Genomic DNA, 15,845 nt, shown 5'->3' with positions numbered 1-15,845 from the left:
TAAATGGATTCGAGGCAATTTCTAAAGTACACCCACAGCGAAAGTACCGGCCTCTTATTACGTCGTAATGTTTCCAACAAAAGCGAAAAACAGTGAAGCGAAAACAAACGTATCGCTTCATCCCAAAAACGATTTCATCCTCTCTGAAAAACTCCTAGCTTTATCAAGCAAACATCGACTTTAAGCTTAAGCCATTATAATATCAAATAGAATGATCTTTAAGTCTGTGAAACCTACCATAGATCCCTAAGCACTCTCTTGAATTTCTATCTGTTGCATCGTCTGAAGAATCATAAAAGCTCTTGCGAGTCAGCCGATTATGGAGCTTATTGTATTGGCTGCTAAGTTGTTTTTTGAGTGTTATTATTTCGGGTAAAATAGTGATATTTCGTGTAGATTGTCATGGAAACTTCAATCTTACTAGACGGGGCTAAAGTTCAGTATTGTTTGGGTGATAATTATAATGTAGGTGCAAGATGTATTGTACAGGAACAGACGCTTTGCTTGGTTGTTTTTATTTAAAACTTTGAAATTTTTAAAAACGAAAATTAGCCGTGCAGCTAGATTGTATATCTAAATTTTGTTTAATTTCTGGGACATTTAGACTAAAGTTGGCTCTAGTAACAACCAAATACTATATCTGTATCATTGGCAAACCTTTCGTCGTGGTATATTTATTTTATTATTTATTTATAATCACGAGACGAGACGAGTTGGTGATTGCAGTGGATGGAAGAAGTAGCACAGATCTGCCCGTTCTTCGTTATATTAACTTAGTCGCCGCGTACGACACCCGTAGGAAGGGGCGGGTAGTGACAATTGTATTTGGATCTGCCGTCACCACACGGCAAATATTAAGTGAGAGAAAGAAAGAAAGAAAATACTTTTATTCATGTTAAGTGTTAAAAACAGTACATCTTATAATAATAAAGGAACAACATAGTAACAATGTCTGTGTCTAACACCAAACAATACACCCTGTACAGCCATGCATGTTAGGTACATGCATGCCGCTGAACCCGAGTGACGATACGGCAAATTAAATAGGTAAATAAAATAATGAAATAAATAAATAAAGTGAAGCATAGGTTAATCCCATTAAAGTAATAAAATTAAAAAGTAATAGTAAAATGCACATAACCCACATCACGGGACGGTCACTTGCGATTGGCAATGTTTACGTGATTGGAGGTTTCAAATGGTGGCTGATAAAAGCTCCATGAGTAAGAACAGGTGTGGTAGAATAACACACCTGTTCTGTCGTTCGTTAAAATATTGACGACCTCCCAGGCTCAACGGTGAGCGCTGTGAATTTAAGAAGGAGGTCCCAGGTTCGAATCCCGACAGAAGCAAATTGGGAATTTATAATTTCATTAGTATCTCTTAAGAAATCTAATCTGGTGGGAGGCTTTGGCCGTGGCTAGTTACCACCCTACCGACAAAGACGTGCCGCTAAGCGATTTAGTAGAAACCGATTAGAGGTATGACTACAATACTCCCTTACAGGTTAGCCAGCTACCACCTTAGACTACATCATCACTTACTCCCAGGTGAGAGATTGCAGTCGATTACTCATTTGTAGTGGAATAAAAAAAAAATATGTTGAACTATATACTATATGTTTATATAGATATATAAGTACATAGGTATATCATATATTCCTGTGTGTATTGTCGTAGTATATTTATTTATTTATGGATTTATATATTTGTAGTAGTAGTAGTAGGATTGAAAAAACTTTACGTTTAGTATCTGATTTATTGAGGTAGGTGTAGACTATATATCAGTACACTGCGTCCCTTAATTTACGAGAGAAAAACCTCAGGACTCATCCAATTCTAAATAAATCAATGCAACTCAAATTAGCAAACGACTGATATCCAATGCACGAGCGGCAAACTGGGAAAATGGATTCTTGGGATTAATGGCGCATGCCAGAAGGAATTGTAAAGCGGTTTGAATTTGGAGAGATTTCATAGCGCCGTTCATCACACGGCTGGCACAGTTATAGATCATTGTTGTCTGGGAAACACCAATGTAATGTTTCTCTGATTTTCACTTAGTTCCGTAGTTATCCGTTATATTTAACAGATTATACAAACATTATATTAGCTAGGAGCTGTAATCTCGTCTGCGTTTATTTTGGGTTCTTAAAAAAACTTTTTTTATTCCGAATTGACGTCTCGAGTATTCAACTAGAATAGCTTTTAAGCTTTTAGAAATTTCCTATTATAGTATTAAGGACTACGTCAACGATAAAAATGCTTGGGTGTCAATTCTGGTTGCTTTTTTTTAATAGTTTTAAGTGACATTGTTTTTTGTTTTTTGGTGATAACAAAAAACAATGTGTACATAGCTCGGAGAACAGACTGAAGTTGGGGTCACGAGGTGCTGGAATTACGATTTCACACCGACACCAACGTGGCACTAGTAGCCGTTGGAAACAAGAAGAATAGGACCGTGAATTTTGGAATTCCTGCAAGAGGCCTATGTCCAGTAGTCGGCTGAACTGCGGCTCAAGGCTGGGTCAATCAAGGAATCCCTACAAAACCTGTGAGATGGTGATAACAAAAAAAACCGGCTAAGTTTTTTGTGGGCTCTTAACCAGGCCGCGTTTTGAACCCTCGTAGTTTTAGGTTTAAGTTGGCGAACCTAGTCACCACCACCTCCATTATGTAAACATATTATATGTATGAAAGCTTCATAAGTGCCTCTGATAGGCCTACATGAATAAAGAATATTTGAATTAGGATTTGAAAAACCTATCTCCTATGTTTATTTGATGATGACGCTGTCTTGGATAATAGCATTATATCCTCTGGTTTCTCGGACCAAGCACGTAGATTATACGTATTATTTTACTGAAATTGGCGAATGCTAATATCCTACTCCATTTTTCAAATCAAAGCTGCATTTGGCTCGCTGCCAGCTGCCACGCCCATTCATCTCTTTATGTGTTTTTTATTAGCCCCTTTATGGGTACTGAAGGCGACCGTGCTCTGGTGCGCCTGTCAGGTTAGGGAGTCTGGCTCTCGATGGCTGAAAGAAAGCAAGCTAGAAGCACGGTCCTATTCTTCTTTCAGGCTAGAAGTATCCGTGTGGCCCTCGCTTCAAAATTGCTAAAATAACATTGTGAAATCTCAATCACCGATTTATTTTGCGGTTATGCGCAAACAAAAACACGTTGTCTTTCTCATTATCTTTATTACAAAATGCTCCAAGCCAAATGAAGCTTTGAACTTAAAAGATAAAGTTTGTTTTGTGATAATACTTTGAGGAAACGAAGACTGTTCTCTTATGAATAAATGAAAATAAATGAAAGGAGTCTCGAAGTTTTCAATTAGTTTGCAATTTGTTTGTAGTCGCATAAAATTTTGCCTTTCTTACGTTCGCCTTTAAGCTTTTTTAGCCGAAGCGCGTGCATCATATTTTGATAATATTATATACAATTTTAACACGTGTTAGCAAAACTGTCGTTGCCTGTGCGTATATTAAAAAAAAAGGGATCTTAGTTCGGACTGTCCAAAATTATACCTAATCTGTAATCAACATAAGTTGGGGTGGCAATTTAAAAAGTAGAAGAACCCAGATCAAATAGGAAGGTTATACAGAAATATAAAAAAATGGCGGGAATGTAATGGACTGAAGTGCAGTAAAGTGTCAAGATTAATTATTGTATAGAAGCTGACGTTACTTTGCGGAAATCCATAATATATAATGAAAATTAAGCTTAATTAGCTATACTCCGCGAACAGCAGGAGAATCTGTATGGTGTAATTTATAATTTCTTCAATCAAAAACCTTGTACTCATAATGCGTTACACTTGGAGGAATTATCAATTTTATAAATTTAAAATGCATTTAAAATCTCCGGAACCGACAGGATTTGAACCGAAGGATTTTTATATGAATTTTGAATTTATAAAATTGATAATTCCACCAAGTGTATGTAAAAGCACTAATAAAAATTATAAAGTTATAAAAAAAGCCATGCGTCATCTCTTGTTTCACACGTGTCTCATTGTAATATGATTCTTTGAAAAAGTACATCGAAACTGGAATGTTTCTTACTAGATGGCGCTACAGTCGCTATAAGACTAATAAGGCATATACTAATTTCGGCAGCGACGCTAGGAGAGCCGTAGCTTTCTTGGAAAAAGCCCTCAGGCCGCGATTGCCTGAGATTCGCAGGTTCAAATCCTTGCATTTATGCCTAAGCATATGCCGATGCATTTTAAACTTATAAAAAAAATTCTACTCCTACTAATAATATGTTCTAATGAAATATTTGTGTGTGCAGTGACGAAACGAGGGAAGCGGATGGACGTGCGCGCTCGGAGTCAGGGGATGCTGATTCAGTTTACCACGTGCGAGGCGCACTGCATGACAATCGGTGGAGGGACCAACAGGTAGGCCCTTTAGTTCTTTGTTTTTTATATTTCGCTACACGTTAGCCCTTGACAGCAATCTCACCTGATTGACTTTAACAATTATGGGGCTACATTTGGCACCGGCGCTATAAATCGCCATAATTGCTGTCTTCTTACTATTTGTATCATCTCCATTTTTGACGGCCGATTGGCGCAGTGGGCAGCGACCCTGCTTTCTGAGTCCAAGGCCGTGGGTTCGATTCCCACAACTGGACAATATTTGTGTGATGAACATGAATGTTTTTCAGTGTCTGGGTGTTTATCTATATATTATAAGTATTTATGTATATTATTCATAAAAATTATTCATCAGTTATGTTAGTACCCATAACACAAGCTACGCTTACTTTGGGACTAGATGGCGATGTGTGTATTGTCGTAGTATATTTATTATTATGATTATCTCTATGCTAAATTAGATTTGTAATTTTTAACGACCTCCCTGGCGTTGAGCGCTGTGGTTTTAAGTTGGAATTCCCGGGTTCGATGCCCGGCAGGGGATATTTGGTAATTAATAATTTCTGAATTATCTCTGGTCTGGTTTGGTGGGAAGTTTGGACCGTGGCTAATGGCTTGTTACCACCCAACCGACAAAGACTTGCCACTAAGCGATTAAATGTTCCGGTACGATGTCGAAACCGTTTTAGAGCTTAATATAACTGCCTAGCCCGCTACTATTTTAGACTGCGTCATCACTTAACACCAGGAGGGAAAAAAAAATAAAAAAAATCTTCAACTTTGAAGAAGAAATGTTGTGCCGACCCTACATTTGGTGGAACAAGGTCAAGTAGAAGTTCCAGAAAATAACCAGGGTCAAGTTTATACAACGAATAGAGTTTAATCGAACACAGAACAATAAAAATGATAAACCACCATACTTCCTAATTCAAGGTAATATTAGAAGTTCGCAAGGTAAGAACTCTCTGGAACTGGAAATAGTTCCACCTTAATGGCTCCACAATTTTGCCTCGATTTATAGCGCCGGTGCCAAGTGTACCCCAATAATTGTTAAAATAAGCGCCGTTTCACACTGGATGCTAAAAAACGGCGCGTGAGGATTTACGGCTTACAAGCATTATTACTTTCATATTGTTGCCGTTTTTATTTCAGAATTATAATATTTATGTGAGGGACTACGATACGATATATACTGTCTTCAAAGCAATACTGCTTGAAGCGATAGGAGTAAGCAACATAAACCTTAATGGCATTGTTGTTTTTGTTGTTGCAAAATGCAATTTGTGCACCCTCGTATTCTAATTGGGCCGAGTTGGACGGGAATTTGCTGAGTGCGCTAAATCACATTAATTAATATGTCTATCACAACTGTGACTACCTACTTGTATAAGTGGTTATCACATTCAACAGCGGATCACTAGGTTATGGACTCGATATCCGGATCGGGCAATTTTATATTTTTACGGTTTATATTTATGCGATAACAGAAATTGCGGTTGGTTTGCCGTATTTTTTTAAGAACTCTGTTGTCGGTCTCCGAAACTCTTCATCAGATCTATAAGAAACTTTAATGGGACAATTCCGGAATAAACCTTTATCAAAAATGAAAAACAACCTTTTTGAAGGAGGTCGGTTAAAAAAATCCAATCGGAAAACGCTCTAAATAAAAACGCCACGGCTAAAAGAATCGAATGTAAGGCTCTTTACGGCATGCAACATTGGCTCCCGACTGTTCCTAATATACAAACGTCCAAGTTTAACGGCCATTTTCCGAGAGCGCGCTAAATTCACTTCAATTAATATGGCTGTCCCGCTTTTAATATCACGTGTTTAACTCGAATTTACCGCTCGAAATGTAAGCTGTTTAATCTTATTTGTTTAAACGTGTTCAGTGCCTTTACTGTAAGTTTTGAGCTGAACAAACGTCACTTCTACGATAGCGTATGAAACTATACCTGTAACCTTAGTACAAAATTTGCTCCTTCGCAATGTAATTTTCGCATACAAACAATAATAATATTTAATTTTATTTATTTGGTAAATATGACCCATCTACACTATTACGTAACAGAATAATTAAAAACAGTAATAATAAAAGACTAAATCAAAAAACTTCCATGAGATATTAATATGAAATATACAAAACAATTACTATACAGTTGGAATTTAAGCCTCCAGGCAGCCCTACATGAATGAATGAATGAATGAATACACTTTTATTGTACATCACATAAACATATAGTAAAATTATAAGTATACAATTTGGCGGCCTTGTCGCTACATAGCGATCTCTTCCAGGCAACCAAAGGCGTTAAACACAGCTCAAGAAGAGAGGTAGGTGGTGCATTAAACATGCATATACATATATATACATATAATAAACTTACAATAAAATATATAGATACTGATAATAATTAATATATACCTATATAATTAATATCAATAATACATAAATATATACAATATTGTCAAACCCCAAATAAAACACAAGGGAATAGGCATGTTAAAGTTCCGAACGACTGTGCCTCTCGGATTTCAAGAGGCAAGGCTATATATCTGATATATACATGAGATAGAGTCACACATACATCTATGCAGTCAGAGTAAAATGGGCCTAAAAATACTAGATTGAGAATCGCGACTCATTTACGCGTCTTCTGTTTTTTAACCGACTGTGTTTTAAGCTTGACGCGTGTGTGTGTGTATGTGTGACTCTAGCATCGTGTTTCCTGGTTTTTCACAACTTGGCCGACAAGATGGCCGCCACCACAAATTGGTGAATTATATTTTTTTCACAACTTCCATAATGTGTGTCTCTTAATATGAAAGGACTTAATTAATAGAATAATGTAAATGATATTGAACGTCAAGGTTTTTAAATTTATTATTTTGCAAAATCCATCCTAGCTGAAGAGTTGTAGGCAATTTTAAACTTTAACTATTTTACAATAAGATCATTTTTATTCTGATGTTCGAGTAGTTCGATACTTGAAAACGATCCCTCGATTGCGAGCGAGTAAATTTTATACTAAGGGTAATAAGATCCGCCCACGTGTAACCTTTGTATGACCCCATACAACCCGCTAACCAAGAAATAGTTTTATAAGGTGAAATGTACGTCTGCATATTGCAGGATCTTAGATTGAAGGCAGTGGCGTGCACTTCTTACGAGCACAAAATAATTTGGGGAGGTAGCCCAAATTATTTTATATAGCGTATTGGAGGGGAAGTTTTTCCGTTTTATGCCATGTATCTGCTTTATGCATAACCTGATCGAAGACCCTGTCCTGTGTATAGTCCACCTCACTGACCCAGTGCGGATTGGTGGACTCAATCCACCTTTTAGAAAAATACTCCCTAACAGGTTAGCCCGCTACCATCTTAGACTACATCATCGCATACCAGGTGAGATTGCAGCTTAGGGCTAACTTGTAGTGGAATAAAAATTAAAAGAGCGTGTGTACTTATGTACACGCGTTAGAAGTTGTACTTCTTTGGCGTATGGAAAAAAAAATAAAGTCAAAAAGATTTTTTTTAAATAAAAAAGGATTTATGAACGTAATAATATTTATTTATTCACACTGTTTGTACTGTTACGAACTACGTGGTCTAAATATAAAAATACTAGAATATACAACTTGAACATAGTTATCGATTTTCATGCCACCTAGAACTAACTTTACGATGTAGAATGCAGGTATCGGTGTGCGCGCGCATCGTAAAAATTCACTCTCATCATTTTTCTCCATTGCGCCATATTTTATATGTTGCAGCTAATCGTTTATTAATACCAAAATACACTTATCCCACATCCAGAAAAGCCATTTGGTATCCCAAATGCAACATTTAATCCCAACTGTTAGTGCGAGTAATTACTGAAAGCTAAAGTTAGTCTGCAACTTTCTCACGAAGTGCACTAAATTCAGTTTAATTAATGGCATTGTCGCGCCCGTTTACTTTGTGGCCATGAGTGCATTTGATTTATAATTTTAATCCTGTAATCTGGAATGAGTTCTTACACTAGGATTCATTCGTAAGGATTCAATCATCAACATCCATCATCAAATCAACCGATTGACGTCCACTGCTGGACATAGGTTTTTTGTAGGGCGTACCAAACTCCATGATTCCGGGGTTGCCACTTTTACACCTTGGAACCCCAACGCCCCCCCTCGTGTTCGAATCCCAGCACGCACCTCTAACTTTTCTACAATATCACTTGCTTCAATGATGAAGGAAAACATCGTGAGGATATCTGCATGTCTGAGAGTTCTCCATAACGTTCTCAAAGGTGTGTGAAGTCCAACAATCCGCACTAGGCCAGCGTGGTGGACTACGGCCTTACCCCTTCTCATTGTGGGAGGAGACCCGCGCCCTGTAGTGGGCCGGTAAGGGGTCGATATAATGATGACGGATATAAAATTTCCAAATATGAAATATGGATTCGTATTTTTACACCAAACATAGCATCCTTACAATGCAACCAAACGACTTATTCATCGCGGGTAAAACCGCGGGGCGCAGCTAGTTACGTCATCATATCAACCTGCTGGACATAGGGAGTAGGGGACATAGACTTGTTTGATATCATCTCTCCACCTCGTTGGGGGTCTATCAATTTTCCAGTACCTTGGGACCCCAACGTCCATCGGTTCTACGAGCTATGTACTCCGCCCACACTTCAGCTTTGCGACTCGTTGAACTATGTCCGTAACTCTGGTTCTTCTACGGAGTTTTTTCTCCTCATTACTTATTTGATCACGTAGAGATACTTCTAACATTACTCTGTCTTGTTGTTTGTCTTGTCTTGTCATTATCAGCCCACTCACACTGTGTGAGTTGGCTGATAATGGGTTTATATTACAGTATATTCTATAGCCTATTTTTAGTGTTTGATATATACCTCGTAAGTGTAACTAAGATGGCCTAAACCTGGCAACTTTAAAAACTAAAAAGAAATGAATAGTAGTAACACGTGTTAAGAGAGCCCAAAGTGATAATTTATTCTTCGAGGGCATTATTATAGATTATAGATATTATATCATTATTATACATATTATAGAACGAAGCAGAGATTTCCAAAATCAGAATCCTGAATAGGTATGATAAGAAAATATGTTTTTATCAGACCTGTGATTTGTGAACAGGCACATGCGGCTTAACACCTCAGGTTTATGAACACAGGTCAACACTTGGCAGGATGTGTTCCTTGCATGACCTAGGAAGTGGTTTTCCATTTACTAACTGCTTGGTCCGTAAATTAATAATTAAAAAAAATATCGTTGGTTCTCAAGAACATAAAACAGTACTTAAATTAACAAAGGCTAATCAACGCTAATGCAATACTTAGTCACAACTGTTCTCGAATTCCGCAGGTAATTTCCGATTTCTGGAGTTAGTCGAACTTTCTCTAAAGTTGCGCAAAATGTTGTTTAAATTAATATACCTGTCGCGCGTTTCATGTCATAAATTAGGTTCAAAATCGCGCTTTCGCTGTTATTGTTTTGAATATTATACAGTCAGGTGCCAAATTCTACATGTGGTATTGATTTAAAATTGAACTGAATTATACCATGTGGTGACGCGGACGGCAGCATAGAATAAAGCTGTCACGACCTCTCGTAGGAAACGTTGCAGTTTCGATCAACTTTTTCAAAGGTCCAACGTTTACTATTAGATGACGCTACAGTCGCTATAAGACTGATGTGAAAGTCATACACTAATTTCGGCATCGACGGTAGGAGAGCCGTATCTTAATTGGAGAAAACGTTCTGGCCGCGATTTCCAGAGAGTCGCACTTTCAAATCCTGTCGGTTCCCAAATTTTTTATATGCATTTTAAATTTATAAAATTGAAAATTCCTCCAAGTGTAGGTAAAAACACTAATAAAAAATTGTAAAAATTACATTTTAAAAATGGTCTTCTCTGTATTTTAGCCCCCTACCTTACAACAAATAGTGTTTTAGGTTCGTCTCCTCGAAAACCCCTGTTGAATGTACATTTCTTCCTTTCCTTCCTTTCTTTCCTTCCTTCCTATACTTCCTTCCTTTCCTTTCTTCCTTTCCTGCCTTCCTTTACTTCCTTCCTTTTCTTCCTTCCTTTCCTTCCAACAAATAGTGTTTTAGGTGTGTATCCCCGAAAAGTATTTGTAACCACCAGGTAAACCTTTTATCGCATATGATGTGTTAGTCTGAAGAAATCTTGAGCAAAACTCACACTATGCAGTGCACCTCAAGGCTGGAACAACTGGCCCGGATATTATTGGTGCCCTGCCAATTTCCGTGCATCAATAAACCGGTCGGGAAATAATACCAAATATCTTTGCATACTTGAAGACATGCTCGTAAATACTGGGTACTTAATTAGACACCTTGGCAAACAATCTAAGAAAAGATGGCGCGGGTAGCGACATCGGGCGTTTGGGATTATTTGGCGGGATTTTAAGAAAGGTCTATAAAAAAGTGTAAAAGTCTATAGTGTAAGTCTAAAGTGGACCTAAGTATATTGTTAGCGTAATCGATAAAAATATATGTTCGTGTATGAATCTGAACTGATATGAAATAAAAACTAAAGTTCAAGTAAAAAAGCGCAGACTTAATAACAAAAAAATACTGGCGTACATGTATTTGAGATCAAACAATCAGTTATTCAATAAAGTCACACCGAAGCTCGGTAAACGTTGTCTCCACAAGAACGTGTGCTGACTTGTAGAGGATTTATAGAGGACTAGGACTGGTGCCGTCGTCATCCGCGTTTATTACGGTTCCGTACAAATTCCGTGAGATCAACTTGTATTATTGGGATAACCATAGCCTATTTAATCTCTGCGCTTTCAATAGACTTTATGCTAAAAAAAAAATGCACGATAATTACCCATCTTACAAATCTAAATCTTACACAAATATGTCACTTTTTAAGCTAATAAGGAAGTTAGTCAGATCCTCTAGAATGTAGATGAAACCACTGGTCGACATTAAAACACCTGGTCTAAATTTAACAATGTTACAATATCATGCTGGCCACAGGACACGCACAGATACTACAGTTGCCCCAGTCGCCCCTACCCGTGTCATGCTTACACAAACCTAGTGTTTTTGCTGGCCATGAAATATGCCCAGTTACGAGCTGCAGTAGGTCATGCGTGCAAGTAACCTTTAGAGTCTATTTCGAGGAGTTCGACAGATAACATTTAGCGACTCCAATAAACACTGAATCGACGTCCAAACTCACCGGCATTTGCCAAACGTTCCGGTTACAGTAACAATCATTGGAACAATGCCAGAATTCATAGAATCTAACTAGTGTTCCGATGCTAATGCAATATAGCTTCTATAACCCTGGAATAGAGTTGATGATCGGTGCGAGATTGAAATATGTAACATGATTTGCATCTCAGCCAAACCGCGTGAGATACATCTAAAACCAATGTTTTCGTGTAAATTACCAAAGATCTGATTTTGCTTGTCTATTGTCTATTTAATATAACATGGCAAATGTAAAGTACAGCTTATTAAGAACTCAACCAATGGCCTGGTACTATTTATTTATACTCTACATTTGCACACCACTCCACAAGTTAGGGAAATTAAAGAAAAATAGGAACACAAAGACAAAAGCAGAATACAAAAGGCTTCGTAGCAAAAACATACTGCAGGAAGACCAGTGGCTTGGTGGTAGGTATTTATTTATAGATACTCTTTGTTTGCACACCACTCCTCAAGTTAAGGAAATTAAAGAAAAATAGGAACACAAAATCAGTAAAACTTTACGTAGCGATCTCTGCCATGCAATTTTAGGATTATAACATTACCAGGAAAACATACAACATAAGGTGAATGACTGAAATAATGAATACACTTTTATTGTCCACCAAAGGAAAAAGTAGTTACAGAGATATAAACATACAAAACATAGCAAGAGGCTACAATTTGGTGACCTTATCGCTACACGAGGATTTCTTCCAGGTGCATGGTAAACACAAATAAAAAAAAACTTACATGGTAGTACCAAAGTTGATGTTTCATGTTTTCACTAATAATAATGACCACTTTTTTAATTTATATTCTCTATAATAATTCGTCATAAAGAACGATTTGTCCTACGTTTTGTCTCTAGCTTACGCTATTAATTAATTCCTAATCTTTGTCATCGAAGGTTGGGCTTGGTTTGGTTTATTGATGCAGGTAACTCTTTTGCGAGACTATGCTCATCTTTTACAGTTTTTATGTAACGAGGAGTATTTTTCAGGCCTGTTCGTATCGTCAGCAGAAGCGCGGTTGGGCAGCTGTGAGGGACTGGTGCGTGGCGTGGTGGCACTCCGGGAGGGAAGACCTCGAAGATACGGAGCCTGAGGAGGAACCCTCCGACCCGGGGTACGGTACTCCTGTATCTGTGGAGACGCCGCTGCAGAGTTCTGTGTCAAGGTAAACAAAAAAATATGTAAACCGTACTTATTTCGGTTTTTTTATCTAAAAACTTCGGAGATGGCTTTTTGTAATCTTTCGGGGTAAGTCAAAAACTAGGTAATAAACATTTTTTACTTATAGTAATTTTAAGCCATGCAAAGCGCATCTAAAAATTTAACAATACATTTAATAAAACCAATCCCTCTTTCTTTTATAATAGTGCCCCTCAAAACACCAAAGTTTGCAAAGCTGAAGTTATAATAATTATTGTAGTTAACACTAAAGTTTTATTATCTAAAGTGGCGAATTCAATAATTAAATGAAGACGTTTGTCCATGTGCCATATAAATGAAATTATGTCAATGTGGAGTACATTGTAAACCTCTACGGGAGCCACCCTTTAGAAAGCCAAGTACGTGCTTTGTAATACGCCAAAGATCTGGCCAATACACAGATCACCATCTAGTCCCAAAGTAAGCGTATATTTTTTATGAATAATATACATAAATACTTATAATATTTAGACAAACTGAAAAACCCAGAAACTGAAAAACATTCATGTTCATCACACATATATTGTCCAGTTGTGGGAATCGAACCCTTGGACTCTGAAAGCAGGGTCGCTGCCCACTGCGCCAATAGGACAATTGGGTAATATATATACCCTGTATATATATTTGACGGCCTGTATTGATTTCATTAAATCAAGAGTGTGGCCCGTAGAGAACGATTCATCTTAAAATGATCAAAAGTTTAAGCTTTTTGTGACAGAGCTCAGCCGAGGAAGGAAGGAAGAGCTACCACCATGATTATTTTTGCCGCTAAGCCGCATTGTTGCAATGCTGTGTTCCGGTCTGAAGGGCGTGGTTTCCGGTGTATGAGGTTTAACACCTCAGGTCGATGGACACAGGGACACGTGTTATTTGCATGCCCTGTGAAGTGTTGCTCCACTTACCATAAGATGGACCATATTCTTGGTCCGTCAATTATAGCAACAAAAAAAAAGTTGGTAAATTTAAGAAAAAAAGATGCGTACTGGAGTTAAATTACGAGTTATGGACTCCTGGTTTAATTTGTTTAATTAACTGTGCTTTATACCTCTTTCATTTTAACGCTAATTAACATGTCATTTGTTTATGAATATCATTATTGGATTTATTCATTAATCAATATATTAACGGATGTATTAAACCTTACTAGTGTTAACAACTTATAGCTATTCATGGTAAGTGTCTCGTATATGGATCCATTACTATCCCAGACCTATAGCAAACCTTCGCTTAGGTATAGCAATAATCTGCAATGCCATGTAGGCCTATCACAGGCACTATGAAGCGTTCATACGTATTTGTTTACATAATTGAAAGGATGGTGATAACTTCGTTCGCCAACTTAAATCTAAAGCTACGAGGGTTCCAAACGCGCCCTGGTCTAAGAAGAACCCACAACAAACTTAGCCGGGTAAATTTTTTTTCGTTATCACCATAACCAAACGCCAAAGTGTGTCTTTCTGTCTTTTTGTAGCTACCGTATAAACCATTGAAAGATATTTAGCGGTAGCTCTTTTTCTTGAGAAGTGCATAAGCACCAACAGGGATTTTTTCCAGCTCACAGGAAATCAGGATTAATACGCTCTAGAAGTCGCGGGCTTAAGTTACCTTGAGGTTCACACTACTAATATCATTTTTCAAGAGATATTTAACAGTATTTTTAAAAACTTGCTTTTATAAGTCAGATGTAGATAATATTATGAACATGAGAGTGTGTTTTTTTGGCCGATTGTGACCTGATAAAGTAAAAACATCGAACTGATTTTGAGTTTTGCTAATTTGGCATAGTCGGTCCCGGGATTTCTTCTAATTTCAGGGAAAATCAAAATTTTATCGACGAAGTTGCGGGCATCAGATAGTATATAAGGGTAGAATTTTTCTTACTCCTCCGTCTGCGTAATTTTCGTAAAGGGTACAAATTTTTTGCTTAGATATAGAACTAGCATTTGATTGCAAATAACTTTCGTTATTTCAGGTTAAGTTTTGTGATGATGGACAAAAGTTCAATTACTGTTTTGTCCACAGGTGTACGTCCCTGAATGTCATCAGAGATCCATACGCTGGTCGCGGGGGCTCCTGTGGCTCTAGCGTGGCTGATGGAGGATCATCACCCTTGCGACGAAACTGTGAACCCCTTCCAGCCGCAAGAGAAAGTCGCTCTCTTCCCCCAAACACTAGAATAAACGCCTCTACCTCACCCGCTCCGAAGTCAGCGTCCGCTGACTCCGTTTACACGATCCTGATCAGATTACCCGACGCTGACTCAGAAAGACCTACTATAAAAATGATCACGGAGGAATCACCACCGAATGCGAGATCGCATTATCGCCCACCTGCTCGAGGAGACTCCGAACTAAACCTACATCCAGCAGGACACCCGGCTTTAACGAGAAGGACGTCACATATACAAGACGTTAGAATACCGCTAAACGCTAAAATAATCCCGAAGCAATTAGCCGGTAAATGCATAACCTCGAAACAACCAAAGAAAAAGAAGACTCAGGAGAAGAAACAAGAAACGAAAGCGGCGAAAACGCTCTCAGCTATTCTCCTCTCGTTCATTATCACTTGGACGCCTTACAACATTCTTGTACTACTTAAACCTTTTACTGCTCGGATATATATACCGGAAGAACTTTGGTCCTTTTTCTACGCCCTGTGTTACATTAACTCTACAATAAACCCTGTATGCTATGCTCTGTGCAACGCCACTTTTAGGAAAACATATGTCAGAATTTTGACTTGTAAGTGGCATAACAGAAATAGGGAAGCTATGACTAGAGGTGTGTATAATTAGTGATATGGATATTTATTTCAATTTAAACGAGGAATTCAAACTTTACGATTTTTGGACTAACTAATAAATCGCTTTACCAAAGTAGTAATTGCCCAGTTTTGGTACTGTGTTTTTGAGCTTTCTATCAAGTTAACACAAGTTTACTCATCAATAACCTATAACAGTCCACTGCTGGACTCTGGAAGCTCTCCTAATGAGAGAGTTT

General features: G+C 37.8%; 1 protein-coding gene across 1 annotated transcript in view; it reads left to right on the top strand.

Annotated features, from left to right (window-relative positions):
* Positions 1-15,640, top strand: part of LOC120629962 (muscarinic acetylcholine receptor DM1) — a 44,708-nt gene extending 29,068 nt beyond the window's left edge. Inside the window, exons 2-4 of the mRNA XM_039899059.1 lie at positions 4,301-4,409; positions 12,636-12,811; positions 14,869-15,640. Coding sequence (XP_039754993.1) covers positions 4,301-4,409; positions 12,636-12,811; positions 14,869-15,640 — 1,057 coding nt within the window. The remainder of the gene's footprint in view (positions 1-4,300; positions 4,410-12,635; positions 12,812-14,868) is intronic.
* The last annotated feature ends 205 nt before the right edge of the window (positions 15,641-15,845 follow it).

The sequence above is a fragment of the Pararge aegeria genome, chromosome 15, assembly GCF_905163445.1.
Source record: "Pararge aegeria chromosome 15, ilParAegt1.1, whole genome shotgun sequence".
Taxonomy (NCBI): domain Eukaryota; kingdom Metazoa; phylum Arthropoda; class Insecta; order Lepidoptera; family Nymphalidae; genus Pararge; species Pararge aegeria.
Note: the sequence above shows the minus strand (reverse complement) of the source record. Positions and strands in the feature narration are given on the sequence as shown.